Source organism: Eublepharis macularius, chromosome 14 (assembly GCF_028583425.1).
Source record: "Eublepharis macularius isolate TG4126 chromosome 14, MPM_Emac_v1.0, whole genome shotgun sequence".
NCBI lineage: Eukaryota > Metazoa > Chordata > Lepidosauria > Squamata > Eublepharidae > Eublepharis > Eublepharis macularius.
Genome location: NC_072803.1, coordinates 37,625,087 through 37,642,913, shown reverse-complemented (window position 1 = coordinate 37,642,913; position 17,827 = coordinate 37,625,087). Strand labels below are relative to the sequence as shown.

Here is a 17,827-nt window from a genome sequence, read left to right as displayed (position 1 = left end):
GGCTCATTTCTCTATGACCAAATCAAGAGTGGGAGGCAACATTTTAGAACACATAAGCAGCACTTTAAAAAAAAATTAAAAGAAACAACACATACCCAACTGGCTGGAGATGCCCAGCAGCTCTGAAACTGCTAACACAAAAACAACTCTGGGTTTTGGTGCTTCCACATTCCAGTCAAAACATACGCACACGCACACGCACACATACACACTTTAAGTCCCTAGCAGACCTAATGGATTGAGTATACAGGAGAGCATGTGGAATGGGTGAGAGGCATTGTATTGTGCAAGTAGCCCCATGTGCTTGCACTGTTTTTCAGATCATGTTTCTTAGGAGCACCTTTTCTTCTGAGAAGCTCCCTCATTCTACATGTTGAATGATTATTAGTCTGCACTGGCTTATGTACCATGTACGCATGCCAACAGCATCTAACTCTTTACTTTAAAAGGTGTATGTGAGATAACAGCACATAATTATGACTTTAAAGCAACTGTAGAAGTGCTGTTTTGCAATTTAATTTTGACCCTTTCCATGCATCAGTATGGCAGATCTTAAGGCAGCTCTGACTCGTGGGACACAAACCAGAGGAAGTTCTGATGTGCACGCCACATTGTAATAAACAGGAGTGCTCTTGCACTCATTTCCACAGGACTTACACAGGAGAACTTCCTGACAGATTGTGCCCTGTGTTACTGAGTGGGCAATGGAGATCCTTTGGATCTCTTGTCTCATGCCCTGAGACGTACATGCCCCTTGGAATACAATAATTTAAGCAGGCATGCTAACTCTGATATTAAACTTCCCAGCTATGAATAAACTTGCAGACTTTTCTTTTTTTAAAAAAAAAAAAAAACCTTAGTGGGCTTGCAGGTAACTGCCTGAAAATTTAAAATCGAAACAGTTTTCAATGGACTCTGTGTTTTACAAATGTAGATTATGGCCCAGTTCCTTAAGAACCTGTACCTTGTATTCTAGCAGCTGTCCTGGTAACTGCTGAGCTGGCTGCAGGTTACGAGGTTAGGCACTCAGTAAGCCACCAGAAGGCAACTGAGTCTGATCCCCCGGAATGTGCTGCAGTCAGAAGGTCAAAGGCAGCACTAGACAAGTGAGCTGGGCAAGTTACATACAGCAGGACAGCATAAAATTTGCAGTAGGGAGATCATCTTGAGTTCTTTGCTTGAAGTTTCAAATTTTTGGGGACTTTGTCTTCTTAGAATATTGCCAAGGGAGAGAAGACAGCACACAGTTTCCAAAGAGAGAGGTGCTGGTGCTCCGGCCAACATGGGAATCCTGCCATTTGCCGTGGAAGGAAGCCCCCTCATTAACTCTGAGCATCAGATTGCAGATGGGTAACCCGTATTGGTTTGCTACAGCAAAAACAACAAGAGGAACCTTGGAGGCCAACACCTTTATTAGCTTTGGTAGGCTAGAGCTCACTTGGTCAGATACATAAATAGTACTTCTAGGTACTGAGAGACAGAGGTAGAAGAAGGCAAAATAAAGTTTACAAAGTGAGTTGGGACAGTGGTAGTTGCAAAGTAATGAGGGAAAGGCATTCTTTACATGCCGAGACGCACTTTTCCGCTACTGATATCTGAGTCTTTAAAGAAGGGCATAGTCAATGGGAAGAGATGGTGTTATGGTGGGGGGAGGGGGCAGCACCCACATAAAGTTTCCCCCCTGCTCAAACCATTGGGTGGCAGGTTGATTTACAGGCAAAGGAGTTCAGTAAAGATTATAATCCTAAATGAAAGCATCGCACCACAGAGCTTCCAAGAGTGGAAGGCAAAAAGCCTACCATAAAAGTGCAGAGTGAGAGGACACTCGGCAAGTTTTGTAGACCATCAGAGCCAATTGCATTGAGACTTAACCACAGCCAATGGGAGGTTGCAGAATCTGTTGACTCTGCAAAAACTGCAAGGAGATTCAGACCTTATTTACAGCACAATGCTAAGAATTACACCCTTCTAAATCCCCTGAAGTCAGTGGGCTTAGAAGGATGCAATTGTTTAGGACTACAGTTTAACCCATGCCAGGAAAAGGTGGAAGAATGACAGTAGAATGGAATGCACCACATCAGAATCATAAGGGAAGACCACTTTTTGGAGCATTCCCTTATGTTAAAAAAAACAAACCTGCCAATCAAAAACCAGTACTGCAAGCAGTGAGTAGAACCTTTTTTCCTGCAATGGTCGCTTTGGGTTTTGGGAGCTTTTTATAACACAAAGGAACTCTCAAAACGACCACATACTCTTGCATGTCTAAACCAGCCTACAGTTCCAACCACTAGTCCTGTATTTGGTGCCATTCCTGGCTTCAGTGAAACAGCAGAGGATGCAGTCAGAAAACCTAAATAGCCTACAACATTCAGAAGTTTAAAAATCCCAAGGTATGAGCACAATCTTGCAGGAAGACCTGGAGCACCTGAGTAAGGCATTGCTCTAGAGGGATCCCCTTTGAAGAAGGGAAAGACCCTCCCAAGTTTTTCTTGGTTTTTAGCTCATGGTGTTTGGAAGAGAAGCACTTGAGTCAGTGGGGAACAAAGACTCCCAATCTCTGTCTGTAATTACAAGACATTTACTCAGTAGTTATTCATTTATGATTTGAATCTGTTCACAGGAGAACTTCTTCCATGCAATCAGCAAACCATAAGCAAGTGTGTAATTATTTTAAAATAGCCCAGTAATTATCTGCAGCTGATCAATGGGTGTTTGTTCCCTAGGGAGCGGAAGTTTCTTTTCCCCCTAGGAAGGAACCATAATAAAAAATATGATCTTTGCTTCATAGAGGATGAAGACGGGGGGGGGGGGGCTTACACAGAGATATTTTATTATTTGAAAAAAATGTGATCAGGCTGTCCCAGGCTTTGGGGACGGATTAAACTCCTTTCCAATCCCCATCAAAACGAAGAAAAGTTGTAGTGTTCATCCATGTTTTCTTTCTTTCAGCCCATAGATCTCAGCAGAGTGGGTGGGGTCAGTCAGCAGGTGGTTGCCAGCAATCCAAATCTACCTGCTCAAGAGAAAATGCTCGGCTTCATTACTAGCCACCGCTGGGGCCCTCCTCACGTATTCACCAGCAGCAAATACCTTTGTGTATGTTCTTGCCATATGAACTTGGTACAAAGGGGGGTTGGTCAAGAAGGCACTGACTATTCCCCTGGCGGACCACGAAGAAACACAGGAGAGCTACCAAAGCTCCATACCACAGATGACTATTTAGTCTGAAAACTTTTTATTTTATTCACATTTTCACACACAGAGCCAGTTTGGTGTAGTGGTTAAGAGTGTGGGACTCTAATCTGGAGAGCTGTGTTTGATTCCCCACTCCACTTGAATCCAGCTGGGTGACCTTGGGCTAGTCACAGCTCTCTGGAGCTCTCTCAGTTCCACCCACCTCACAGAGTGTTTTGTTGTGGGGATAATGACAACATACTTTGTAAACTGCTCTGAGTGGGCATTAAGTTGTCCTGAAGTGCGGTATATAAATCGAATGTTATTATTTCTATTCTGCCCTCCCTGCAGGCGGGCTCAGGGTGGATCACAACCCATTAAAATACAATAAAATTCATTTCCATAAAACATTTAAAAACATCATTAAAATAAAACATATTTCTAATTATACAGTCAGCCTTACAAACTAAAACAGGATGGTGGACAGCCTCTGCAGGGAGGGTTAGATTTTATACACCCTTTATTGTTTCAGGCCGGCAGAGGCCCAGAGCTCAACCGTGTGCCTGGCGGAACAGCTGTCTTACAGGCGGGGCCCTGGTCTCAGAAGACAGAGTGTTCCACCAGGTGGGAGCCAGGAGTGCGAAGGCCCTGGCTCTGGTCGAGGCTAAGCAGGCCTCCTTGGGGCCAGGGACCACCAACAGCTGTTTATCCCCTGATCGGAGTGTCCTCCGGGGAATATATGGGGAGACACGGTCCCGCAGATACGCCGGGTAGGGCCTTATAGGTCAGTACCAAAACCTTGAATCTGATCCGGTACTCCACAGGCAACCAATGCAGCTCACATAATACATTTGTGTGCAATGTGTACAATACTAGTACATTTGTGTCACTGCCAAAATCACAGGGAGTTGGGACAAACCAACTGCTTCATTTTAGAAAATGTGGGATCTTCCTTTTTCATTTTATAAAATGCACAAAGTGAACAACAAAATCCCTAAAATTATTAAATAAAGTAATTCCCACACCAAACCAGATTAAACCATCAGACAGTATCAAATAATTCTGAAAGTCCTCTGGAAAAAGAGAATTCTTTACAGACTTCCCAGAAACTTTCAAGGAAGGAGCAGATTTACCTCTTAACGATATGAATTCCACTGTATTAGAGTGGCTGTATAAGAGTGACAAGGCCCATGTGGGGGTTTCCTGCTAAGCTGATCTCTGAAAGAGCACGTTCCTGCAGCAACCCCCCCCCCCGACCCCAACAATCACAGGACCTGGCCTGGTTCACGCACCTTCATACATCTTAACAAAATTCTTTTTGAAGAACCTAGATATAGCATAGGATTTCTGGAAGAGCAAGAAGTGGGTGCAAAGGCAATGGTGAAGCTGCTAAAGTGACAGGAAAAGCTAACAAAGGTTAGAAATACTAAATGACATCGGATCTCTCTTTCTGATTGACTGGTAATGCTGCATCATGCCCATCTGCAAGCAGTCCACATTCTCAGCCTTTCCCTGGCAGCCCCAATACACACGGACATTAGCAGCAGCCTGGATCACAGCCAGTGGCAGAAGCCTGGAAAAGCTAGGAAGCTGCCCAGGGCTCAAAGATGTGTGAAGCCAAGTTCCAGATCCAGTGCCAATCTCCAAGCCATCCTCTCTGCTGCTCCCCCAGAGAGAGGCACAAAGAATGGATTGCAGGTTGCAAAATTAAAACAGCAGCATGCTGTTGCAGAGGGAGAAGCAAATAAAAGACATACTGGGAATCTCCTGCTTCCCTCTCCCTCAGCAAACCGCCCCCCCTCCCCAATCAGAGATGCTCCTGGCCCAGATCACCCAGAAAAAAAGTCCCAATAGCTAAACAGATATAAAGCTCTCTGCACCAGTCAGGCTGCTAAGAAGTTAACTGTCCATGTCTGACAATCGTTGCTTCAAAGTGCTATTTAATGTTGCCCTCTGTAAATATGAGCCCTGTGTTTGGCCTTTTACTGATATTGTGAAATCTACCTTTGGAGTTCAGATGTAAATAATCCCTTCTCTTGTGACTGATAATGGCTCCTTTCTCTGTGCATTATTACACAAAAGCCTCTATTTTTGTTCTGTACGCTACAACCACTTTTTAAAACAATGGAAACAATTCGACGGGCAATTCGTTTTCTTGATGGTTGCTTTTCTTTGCAATTTTATATCTTCCTTTTTGTATCGTACTTTGGTTTTTAAAAATCTCTGAATACCTGTCGTCTCCACGAGAATTTTACACGTCAGCAGGTGAGCCCTTCCAAATGGTGTCGCTTTGCTACTCTGCTAATGCTGCATGTCTCTACATACGGGCAATTTGTATATGCTCTTCTTTTCTTGAGGTAATGGATATTGCAGTATTAAAGCAATTGTGCTCAGCTGAGAGGGAGATGTTGGTATCATTGGGATGCAAAAGTCTAGGCCAAGCAAGACACTACTGAATAAATGCTATTGTTTCTTTTGATTGCTCGGGATTGGGGGAAACCCACACAAATAAACTTCCACCAGATCACTGAAAGCCTTTCAGAAATCTCTTGTATTTAATATGGGCAGGAACAAAGTATCCAACAAGACTGAAAATCAGAGTTCTGTGATTCTGTTACAGCGTTTTTTTCACTTGGAGTACGTCATTGGAACTGTGGACTCAAAAGCTCTTGTGCCTCCATATTTAGGGCAAGATGAGTTCCATGCCTCTGAAGGATGTTATTCTTACAGGGTTTGGCCAATTCATGAAGGTCTATCAGTTGAGACTTCATATTCAAAAACACTATACCTCTGAGTACCAGGGTGCTAGGGACAAACAGCAACAGGGGAGGCAATTGACTGGCCAGTGTTTAAAACAGAATACAGGTCTAGACAGGCATGACTCTGTTAAAGCAAAGCAGTTCCTATGTTCCATGAACTCATATTCTGAGTCAGACCATCAGTCCACCATGGTCAGTACTGCCTACTTTGACCGGCAGCAACACTCCAGGAATTTAGGTGGAGGTCTTTTGCAATACCTGCAACCTGATTCCTTTAACTGGACATGCCGAGGACTGATCCTGGGACCTTCCACATGTAAAGCAGGTGCTCTGCTAGAGATGTAAGATTGGAACTTTTGAAGCCACAGAAGAAAGACATTTTTGTCCTGGGGGAAAAACTGAGGTTTGGGGGGAAATTGAAATATATGCTGTACTCACTTTCCTATCAAAGCTAAACTTCTTACCTGATTTAACAATATAAAATGCATCATTAATCATTTACGATTGATAATTTAAAATTGTACTATTTGGCATATTTATGGAATTTTATAGTATAAATGCCTTTATTTTCTAAAAGAAAAATTGCAAGTATGCCCAACGTTTAAGAAACAATTGAACAATTATTGCACCCTTTCCTTCCATAGCACATGCATCTTAATCTTTTCCATCAAAAAAGTAGGAAAAATAAAAGTTGAAGGTAGAAAACAAATTCTTTTGTAAACAAAGCAAGTGTATCATCTGGACACTGCACAAATGTCCTCAGAAAATTTCCCCCCAAAGGTCCTCAGAAAAAAATGGAGACACCCCTCCCCCCATTCTATTTTTGTCCAAGGCCTTCACATCATCTCTATGTTCTACCACTGAAAGGGCCCCATCCCTGTGCAAACTGGGACCAAACTCTGCTCACCAGAGCCTTCATTCACCGTCTGCCTGGCTGTCTGCCTATCAGGGAATGCAAAAACGAGAAGGCTGCCAAGTACTTGGAAGGCCCCAACACATGGCTGGGTGGCTGAGTTTGACCAATTGGCTTGTATTAAACAGGCTGAGTGAGCATACTTTCATAGTGAACATAAACAGCTGGTTTCTCCGCTGTGCGAGCATGTCTGTCTTTATCCTTCTCGGACAATCCCGGGAACGCTTCACTTCGTATTCCTAAAAGCAGGGCTAGACCACTGCTCTCAGCTACTTGGCACTGTAGATTGGTTATGCATTGCAGCACGACCGGGTGGTCAAAGAATTTTGGTAAACTCAAACTAGGCTGGGCAGCCTCTTGAATTAACATGTCTTGGGTCAGCCCAGCAAAACAGTAGAGAAAAAAAATACCTTTACTACCCCCTCAAGAAAAAATAAAATATGCACATAATAACAACAAAAGAGCCAACAATTAAAATTACTCATGGCTGCTTAACTCCATTTGTTGTCTGCCACCACAGTAAGGAAAATGTGGTATCACTTACAGAAAGTGTACAGGCTTACATTTTGATAGAACTCCAGGGAATGGATGGTTCTACAGTTGTTCATAGCCACCTTTTTTCTGTGTGCCATTGCAGTTTGAAGGTGGGGCACAGATGGTACAGCCAAGGCAGCATTCTCAGTTAATCTTGATGGTTGAGATGGCTCAAAGGTATTAATGCTAACAAAAGCTAAAGCTGCTGGATAGATCAAAATTTAGTGAAGACACCAGGAAGCCAGGTGCTGAAGCACTAATTTAACACACACACACCTGCAATAATTAGGCTCACCACTGATTTTCTAAAAATTCAGTTGATTTATTTTCTGTCTCAATTATTTTACTGATGAATTCGTGAAATTGGAGTAAAGCAGTATTGTATTAAAATCTAAATGCTTCTGGAAATACAACTTAACATTCTATAAAAATCATCATTTCACTGTTGGAAGGAAATGCCATATATGTTTTCTGTTTTAAATTCATGAAAGACATGAATAAATTCATGAACACCTTGAATGTTTTCTCCATTTTAAATTCATGAATACTCTGAATCAAAAACGACCTTAAATAAACCATGAGAATCAGGTTGTGCCCACGGCTGCCCTACCTATTTAAAATTTAGGTCCAGTGAATGTTAAGTAGGGATGCCAACGAAGGATTGAGAAATTCCTGGAGATTTGGAGAGGAGGATGAGGTTTGGGGAGGGGGACCTCAGCAGGGTAAAATAAAGCAGCCGTTTCCTCCAGGGGAACTGACTTCTGTGACTGGAGATCGGCTGTAAATCAGGCATACCTGAAGGCCCATCTAGAGATTGGCAACCGTAGGCTGAAAAAATCACACCTGCCCAGTAAAGCCACAGGCTGAAACGCAGCAGGAAAATCCACCTTTCCGTTGGTCCAGCAATATCTTCAGGCGCCCCCTACAAACTCAACTGCCTTTCCGTTTTTCATACATGCGCAGCAACTGCAGGAAAGGGTCTGAAAAGGCATTCTGTAGCACGTGTGAATCCAAGCCTCAACACGGATAGGAGACAACAGAACGCTTCTCATAACAATAGGATGCAAGGGTAATGCGTTACTTTTAAATCTCACAAATGAGAAAAGAAGCCCAAAGCGCGGAGGTCTCGTTTTTATCTTTTGCTTCAACATGCGGAACCGCCACATTGAAGAGCCGCCGCGCTTCCCGACGACGCTTTAGCGCTCCTTGCAAACCCGCCACTCGCGGATTGGTCGACGCCTGGCCCCAAACAGATCGGAAGGGCCAATCCCAGAGGCGGAACCGAAGCCGATGGGCGGAATCTTCCCACCGGATTGAAAGACGACGGACCGCCGGGACGGAAGTCCTATTAGGTGACCGGGGGAGCGTTCCGTAGCATCGGCTGGAAAGAGGCGGGATGGGTAGAAGTCGCTCCAGGTCCCCGCCTCGCAGGGGTGAGTAGCAGAGGCTGCTATAGCCGGGTTTGGCTCCGCACGTCCAGGAGTGTGGCGCTCTTGAACACCTCCCCCCCTCCTAAAAGATGTTTCTTCGTTGCTAAGCCTAGGGTTGCCACATAGCGTAGCTAACTCTGGGTTGGGAAATTCCTAGTGATTTGGAAGGGCTGGAGAACTGAGGTTTGGGAAGGGGAGAGACCTTAGTGGATATAATGCCGTAGAGTCTGCCTTCCAAATCAGCCGTTTTCTAATGGGGAACTGATCTCTGTTGTCTGGAGATCAGTTGTAATTCTGGGAGGTGTACAGGCCCCACCTGGAGATTGGCAACCACAGACTTTCCGGCTCTCTTATTCTTGTCAAGGCCTGGATCAACTTCACAGTCTATCAGTCTGCACTAGGATTGCCAGCTGCAGGTTGGAAATTCCTGGAGGTTTGGGAGTGGAGCCTGGGGAGGGCAGAGTTTGGGGAGGGGAGGGACCTCAGTGGTATAATGCCATATAATCATTCTCTGAAACTGCTATTTTCTGTAGAACCAACCTTTGTAGTTCTTGAATCAATTGTAATTCTGGGAGATTTCCAGGCTCCACTTGGAGGTTGGTAACCATAGCTGAGCCCCTTAGAGGCAGGTGGGAAGACTGGACTGGTTCTGGGGTCCTTTGCTTCTTCCCTCCTTGTCCCCTCTGTGAGGAGCCCTTTTGGGGCCTGTGCCTTCTTTTTCTAGTCCATGCATCTACTTTTGTTTTCCACCCCACTGCAAGTTGTAGATTGTAAATTCCTCACAGGCTGTTTGTCTTGTGCTGCTTTTCGCCAAACCCTATGCATGCTTAGGTGGTGCATAAATTAGGAAAATTTCACTTGGAAGCCAACATGGCTCTCTGATTAATGCTCCTCATAAAGTTATTGTAATGATTAAAAGAGACATGATATTAGTTTCCCCTTGGAGCTCTTTTGGAACAAGCAGGGTGCAGAATGCAAAATGGGATGTTCCACTCTCCCAGAGAGAAAAACATGCCCATCTGCCTTAACTTACAAAAAGAATTAGTGAAAAAGGAACATTGCTATTGGTTTGTCTTTGGGCAGCCTGTAAAGGCTTGACGATTTTAATGTATGGTTTGTTATTGCAGAAGTGAGTGAAAGTTATAGAAATACAAGTTTTCATAACAAAGATTTTGTCTCTCGTTATTCCTTTATGTAATATTTCTTCATTCTTTTTTTCAACAAAGAACGTCGGCGCTCTAGATCCACCTCACGAGAGAGGGAGAGGAGGCGGAGGGAGCGGTCAAGGTCCCGGGAGAGAGAGAGAAGAAGAAGCCGGTCCCGTTCACCACACAGGAGGCGATCCAGGTGAGAAAGAGACATTGAATAGTAGTGCTGTTCTATAAGGCCAGTGAGTAATTTCTCACAACTACCATTCTTCTTATAGGCATAGAGCAGACTAGTAGCTTTTGCTGTTAGAAACCTCTGTGGGGAAAATGGCTAGATATGGTTATGTGTCAGGGATGCATGAATGCCTTGCCTTTTCATTCCGATAGTAGCTTTTGTTTCAGAGAGTTCCTTTGCTTCTCCCAGAAGTGTTTGCATATGAGAGGGAAAAGTCTGTTCCTTTCCCTTCCATTTCTTGGTAACCTTTGCCACGTTTACTGCTTTCTGCCTACCGTATTCAGAAACTTTGCTGTGTGATGTTTGACAAAGAGAATGAGGGGCATTGTTCATGGTTTAATGGTGGAAATGAAGGACATTTTGTGAGCAGCTATTAAATTCCTTTGCAGATTTTGGCTGACCCAGCAGGTCTGTGTTCTAACATTATGGATCGTTGTAATTTTATCCCACTTTTTAACCAAAAATTTTCAACCAAAGCAGTTTGGAAGTATTAATTATTAAGCCAAAGCAGCTTGGAACAATTAAAATACAAATATCATTTAAAATTGAACTTCACTGAGTTCTTGGTGCACATATGAAGAATGACTGGTCGCTGCCTATTTTTTTTTTGGTTTTAGCTGGAAGGAAGGGAGGGTTTTCAGCCAGAAAGAAGGGTTACAGACTCTTCTCCATCTGGCCTTGGTGATAGATCACTAGCTATTTGAGCAGGGGCAGTTCTGTACTGTACACAGTGCACTGTTGCTTGGGTTCACAAACTTGTTTACTGAGATGTATGACCTTGAGCCAGTTGCTATCACTGAGCCTAAATTGGAGCTTGGTGGTTTCAGGATAACAACATTTCCAAGCTTCTTTTGCAAAGGGCTGCCTATGAACATGATGGGAAAATTCATTACCTGCTTGCAGAGGCATGCCCCCTACATTCCCTTGTCATATCTCATTGACAATAAAGTCTTTTTGGTGGGCAAGTTCCTATATAAGAAGGACAATAACTATGTAAGAGGAAGGGAGAGACTTGAATTTTATTCTTTTATTTTGATTTTGATAATGTTTTTAACTATTATTGTAAGCTGCCTTGAACCACATGGAAGGGTGGGATATAATTATTTTAATAAATAAAATAAATACATAGTGCTAATTGTTAGTAAGTTTTCTAGCACACAGATTTAGACTTGTAGCATTAGTGATTTTCTGATTGCACATCTTTGCGGCCCCGTGAATATGCAAGTACTTCATATTTTGTTGTTTTCTTGTAACCTGGCAAAGCGTACTTCTCCATTTCCTCTCACTGTTAAGATGAGAACTGCCCTCGGTTGACATTCTAGGTCTCCCCGTCGACACAGATCCAGCTCCCTTTCTCCTTCCCGACAGAAAGAAAGGAGAGATGACGAAAAGAAAGAAGTCAAAGACTCCAAGGGCAAAGAGCGCCAGATCACAGGTAATGAAACAGAGCCTTGTGGTTTTGCAAGCCTGACTGAATAACACTTTGACTCAGTGCCCCTTGCCATTGCCAGCTCTCTCATCCTGTGGTCTGGATTATATGGGTTTATTACTGAGAGCACAGGGTGTTAATGTGAGCTGTTAACATGAAGGGAGGGTGTGAGCAGGATCCAGTCTTTGAACAAGGAACCTGACTTGATGACTTTTGGGTTCTATAGAGTGTGTAGCTAATGTTCTTGAGAAGAGCCAGTGCTTAGCATGCTGGAATTGAGCCTGAAGACCTTTCCATATGACTACTTTGCTGGTACAATCAATATTGATTTGATTCCCATTTTTCACACAATTAGCACATCTTTCTCCAATGTAGCTCAGCTGTTACTGAGAAATTGCCACGTTTGTCAGGCAACATTTTATACCTAATTGGATATCTTCAAAACACAGTAGGGTTAGCTTTCATATGATAGGTTGCTAGGAGGTGTTTTTTATTGTAAATGTATAGCAACCTACTCATCAAAATGTGTTCTTAGTAGTTATTGCTCTCAGTTTCAGCGAATGAAAAAATGAATGTAGTGTCTTACCAGACCAACGTTAACTAGTACAGGCCTAAACAAGGTTTTGCTTCATAGGGCAGAATAATAAAGTCTCGTTGCTGACTGATTAAGGTTGGTTACTAATAAATGCATATTAGTGCATTTAAGGTGGTGTTAGCATCCTTGCAAAACTGCTGACATCTACAAAGACAACATACTTGCCAACGAAATGTGGTAATGGTTGTTGGGGGTTTTCCGGGCTGTATTGCCGTGGTCTTGGCATTGTAGTTCCTGACGTTTCGCCAGCAGCTGTGGCTGGCATCTTCAGAGGTGTAGCACCAAAAGTCTTTTGGTGCTACACCTCTGAAGATGCCAGCCACAGCTGCTGGCGAAACGTCAGGAACTACAATGCCAAGACCACGGCAATACAGCCCGGAAAACCCCCAACAACCATCGTTCTCCGGCCGTGAAAGCCTTCGACAATACATCGAACACCTCTACGGAAATGTGGTAATCCCCAGAAATCCAAGGTTTCTGTGTACTCGTTACATATAGCAAAGGGACAGATTTAATTCCCAGAATGTCTGAAAAGAAGGCTCTTTAAGAAACATGTTTGGGACTAAAGCTTCTCCTGAGTCTTGGGGAAACCAAATAGCGGCCGGAGTAGTGTGATTCTTTGCAGCTCTTGATCCCAGTTTCCCCCTGTTCGTATATGCCGTAAATTCCTCCTCCTAGTTGCATATTGTTTCCTTTATCTCTGGATTGTGTTAATCCTTTCCAGAAGAAGATCTAGAGGGAAAGACAGAGGAAGAAATAGAAATGATGAAAATGATGGGTTTTGCATCCTTTGACACAACAAAGGTGAGTGTTTGTCCTTGGCTCCTGGGTTTTTAACTGCTATGGGGTGGGCTATATTTGCTTTTCAGTCAGTAACCTCATCAGCAGGAATGTGTGTATCATCCAACTCTATGAGAGCACAGAAACATCAGATTATGGTGCTGGGTACAGAATTCAGCTTCTTGAACTCTGTATTATTCTTGTGAAGAAACACTTGATATGTGTGAACTATGCCGGCTGCCAACTTGGAAGTAAGAGAGGGACTGGAAAAGATCTCCAGCTGTTGCTTCTCAGCAGAATTCTTGCCTCTGACCTGCTAAACCAGAATAAATGTATAAAATGAATGAGAAATTAGCTAAGGGTTGCATAATTGTTTTTTTAATAGTAGAATTAAGACTTTTCTACTAACAGCCGCTTTGGAAAGTGAACTTCGGCATTGGGACAATGAACTATAATGATAGAAATATTCATTGGCAGTTGCTGTTTTACTTACTGTTTTAAAAAAAAATCCAAGGAGCAACAGAGTAATCCTGTATGTTAACCAAGTCTGATGTAATATTAATTGGTTTCCCTCCTTTCTCAGCACAGAAAAAAGACTGGTAAACTATTTCCAGAAATTTTAGTTAGGTTTCTTTGCTAATAGCTATTGAGAGATTGCTCTATCATAACTTAGTTTAATGGTGGGTGGGGGATCTAAATGAGCATATAAACATAGATGGTTGCCTTTTAGAAGCCAGACCATTAGTCCTTCCAGCTCAGTTTTGTTTACTCTGCCAAGTAGTGTTTTGCCACAATCTCAGGTAGAGAAAGTTCTTTTCCCAGCTCTTGTTCCTGGAGATCCAGAAATTGAACCTGCATGCAAAGCTTGTGCTCTGCCACTGTGCCCTGGACCCTTCACAAAATGGGCAGGGAAGGACCATTGCCACATTTTAATTGGGGAACCAGTTCAATTGGTCGTGCTCCTGGAGACCCCTGATGGTTTTGGACATTCAGGAGGTTCTTGGAGAATTAGTTTAGTCAGCGTTTTTGTCAAGGCTCTAGTTGCAATAGGGACTTCACCCAGAGCCATTGACACCATAGCCCCAAATGCCCTCTCCCTGTAGGTATAGAGCAATCCCTTAGTTCTCTAGGGAGCGGCTTAAAAAGGAAAGTATTGAGATGAAGTATAGAGCAGAGGTGGCAGAAAAATCAAATATGCCATCATACTGTTAGTAGCAAAGAAGTCATCTTTTTCCTCCAATGTTGTGTTTGCAACTTGTGCAGTAGAGCTGTTCTGGGTTACCAGAAACTTAACCCAACCTTTGCTCAGTGAACCTGATGAACTGTCAGTTCCCCACTGGCATTTCTTTTGCATGTAGCTCTGCAGTGTGAATTGGCCACGTCTGATCTACTGTAGATGATGCATTGTTTAGTTCTGTGCCGAAGACTGTTATAGCCATGTTGGGTATAATTGGATTAATTTACTTCATCTTGGCCTTTTACAGCCAAAGCCCTTTCAAGAAATGGGAACGAAATATGATTAACAAAACAGAAAGCCAGTAAATGGCTTTGAGATTCATGAATTCTCTTTTCTTTCCCATTTCACCCACCCCCACCCCAACATGTACTGTTTTGGTTATTTTTGCCCAAAGCTGATTTGGAAGGTGATTTTTTGTTTTCCTTTTCAGGGCAAGAAAGTGGACGGCTCTGTAAATGCATATGCTATAAATGTGTCCCAGAAGAGGAAATACAGGTTAGTCATGACTCTAAGAGCCTCTCTACACGAGACATCTGACACATGAAGAACACATGTCGGGAGATGCAATGTTAGCAGGGAAGGGCAGATTAAAAAGAGCTGGCAACAGGGCAAAGGCTTCGCTATACCCTGGAGCTGTGTGAAGGGGCTGTGAAATGCCAGAAGGGAAACTTCAGCTAATTATAACTTCTCCAGGTCCAAGCCCAGCTCTGGAAGGTAGCTCGAGCCCATTTCTATTCCTCACTGCCCTCTGGTTATGATCCCACACAGTTTTAGACTGAAGAGGTGAAATTGACAGAGGTAAAGGCGAAGATGAAATTAACAAACCCTCTGATAAGCAATCTCCACAGGCTGTCTTTTTAACCTATGCTTCCTGGCTAACATTGCATCTCCCTACATTTGACGAACATGTGCTGAGGCATCTCATGTAGAGAAACTCTGAGATGCTGCTTATACTGAACAGAAAATGGCTTTGCCCATCATACTGTGTTTCTCAGGAATGCTTGCAAAAGGAGCTGTGTGTTTCTCAGTTAACCCAAATAAGAGAGGTTCGGGTATTTGAAGCAAATGAGCGTAGGTGTCTGTGGAAAGTATCTTTGTCTGAGATGAGCTATACTGAACTTGAATTGTTATAGAAATTCATAAATTCAGTGGAGTTGGCCAACTGCACTGGAGGGGAATTGAGTTTAAATACAAATAAAATGCCAACGATTGAGGGTTGAGAGAGAGCAAACGGTCTTCTAGATGACCCTCACCTCATGCTTCCTTCCTTGCCAAGGTTCACTGATAACTGTGTAAATTAGTCTGCCACCTTCTGAGGAACCTGTTTCATAGGGACACAGACTGGTAGGGCACTACAGTTGTTGTCCTGCCATCATCACTTTGGCATTCTGCTATATATTTTAAAATATATGTGAAATCAGGTTTGTTTGTTTTACTGTTCCACAATGATCATACATTCTGTGATCCAGTTTGTATCCAGATAATCATGGCTTTCATTTTTCTGATGTGATGGAAAGCTTCTAGCTATCTAAGTTTGAAACCATACAGGCACTACCTGGTGAGATTTCTACCATTTTGTGGCCCGGAATAGCTCTGAGCAGTTTGGGTGATGGGGCTTCGGGGTAATTTGCTGCTAACTTTTGCTTTTCTTGCAGGCAGTACATGAACAGGAAAGGTGGTTTCAACAGGCCTCTGGATTTTATTGCCTGATACTGCACTTGTGACACATGAAAAGACTTAACTCCCATCACTAAATTGTCTTGGCAGCAGTACCTGTGGCAAAGAAGGCAAGGAGCTCATTTGGAAAGAGCTTTTCAAAATGACTTTTATCTCCTAAGGGGACACGGTAACATTTTTGTTTTTCTGAAAATGGCCTCTGCTTGTCTTTCCCTTTTTTGTAGGTTTTAATTTTTAAATATTACCAGCTAAAATTAAAAAAGGAAAAGGAAGAATCTGTATTTCCTGGAGCACACTTGAAATCAGAGTATAATTAGAGGATAAGCATTAGGATGCAAATTAGATTTGTCTTGCTGAGGCATGTTGGTAAATACATAACATAAATATGCTGGTAAATACATAACAAGACTTTTTCCTGAGAAGTTTAGAGGAAAAAACTGCTTTTCAGCAGTCCATCTACTTCACCTCCCAACTTATTCCTAGTCCTGCTCATGGTGGTTGTCTAGTATCTTCAGTCCACTTCTTTCCAGCAGATGGCACCGCAGTAATTTTGGATTTCAGAAAAAACAGCATGCGAGAACTCTTATTTTGTTTATGTGATTTTTGTGTAATACTATTGGTGAATTTCTCCCAATGTTCACAAAAAAAATCTAACGTTTGCTTTTTGTGCAATTGATAGACATAATTCATGTCACCTTCAGTAGGGAATTTTTGGACTAGTGTGTATGTGTTGGGGGGGGGGGGAGTGCTCTGTGCTCATGAGAACAGTTAGCCTTAGTAAGAGCTTTGCCCAACATGCTCAGGGAAAAACAACCAATGCTGAGTGATTTCTCCTCCCCCTTCCTATAAGTCACTGAAACTAGTCGTCATGATAGATTGTTCTCTGGAGGGACTAAATACCAGTTCACAAAGGCAGGAGGCAGCTGTGTTGGATGCTTGCACATGCTGCAGTTTTTAATGAATGTTTGTGGCACCTACAAGGCTTAAGATGAAGTGCAGAAGTGACGAAAGCATAGGCAGATGGATATGATCCATTAGCTCAAGCTCCCATCTTGTAAAATGGAAGACTTTCTGATGGATTGGGCACTGCATAAGTGTAGGAGAGAGTGCCATTTTGGTTTTTCATCTTAGGAAATGAATACCATCAGAATTTTGCTCTTTTCCTTTAGAGTACTTACTGCTGAAAGCTGCAGACCAAGGCACAATTAAATTAGGAGAGAAAAGTGCATAATTCACCCAGACTTGCTTCTGAATTAAAGATCAGGCTTCCTTGTTAGTTGTTTTTCTAGTATCATGCACAGCATGTTTTAACTGTCTTCTTCTACCTTCCACACTGAATTTGACAGAGGTACAATCCAGATTAAAATCACTTGCTCAGCTTCCTTTGACCTAGAATGATTATGTGATTTATTCCTCCCCCACACAAATAAATGTAGAGTCCTAAAGCTAACAGGATATTGCTAGCACACAGTCCAAGCGGGTGTGCCTTGTGCAAGATTATCCCACAGACAATTCTAAAGTCAAGCCTGTCAGATCACATAAAGGAATTCTTGGAGTGTACACACTAGCCTGTTCTAATAAAGTTCACTTGTCATGTCTGGTGGAAATTTAATCGTTAAAAACTTGTTGAGGTGATAAAAAGTGGGGTTGGTTGGAGAAATAACAAAAGCTAGTTCCCCTTCAACTGAGTGACTTTAAAATTCCCCATTTCTGTGGTTCTGGTATCAGTTTTGGAGTGCCTTAATCTTGAACGGGGACTGTAGGGGGAGTTAACCCTTAGTTTGGAGCGGCTAAGACTATAATCTAGCTCCTTTGAACTCTTTTAGATCCAGTGGGGCTGGCTTGCACTGTGACTGATCTGTGGATGCACTATGTGTCCTAACTCCTACAGTCTAAGCATGCATTGAGAGTGTGGT

General features: G+C 42.8%; 1 protein-coding gene across 1 annotated transcript; it reads left to right on the top strand.

Annotated features, from left to right (window-relative positions):
* The first annotated feature begins 8,721 nt into the window (after positions 1-8,721).
* SNRNP27 (small nuclear ribonucleoprotein U4/U6.U5 subunit 27) lies at positions 8,722-17,507 on the top strand. Its single transcript, XM_054997184.1, has 6 exons — positions 8,722-8,813; positions 10,037-10,157; positions 11,516-11,628; positions 12,942-13,021; positions 14,665-14,729; positions 15,890-17,507. Exons 1-6 carry the CDS (start codon positions 8,777-8,779, stop codon positions 15,942-15,944), a joined length of 471 nt encoding a protein of 156 aa, XP_054853159.1. The 5' UTR covers positions 8,722-8,776; the 3' UTR covers positions 15,945-17,507.
* Positions 17,508-17,827: the final 320 nt, after the last annotated feature.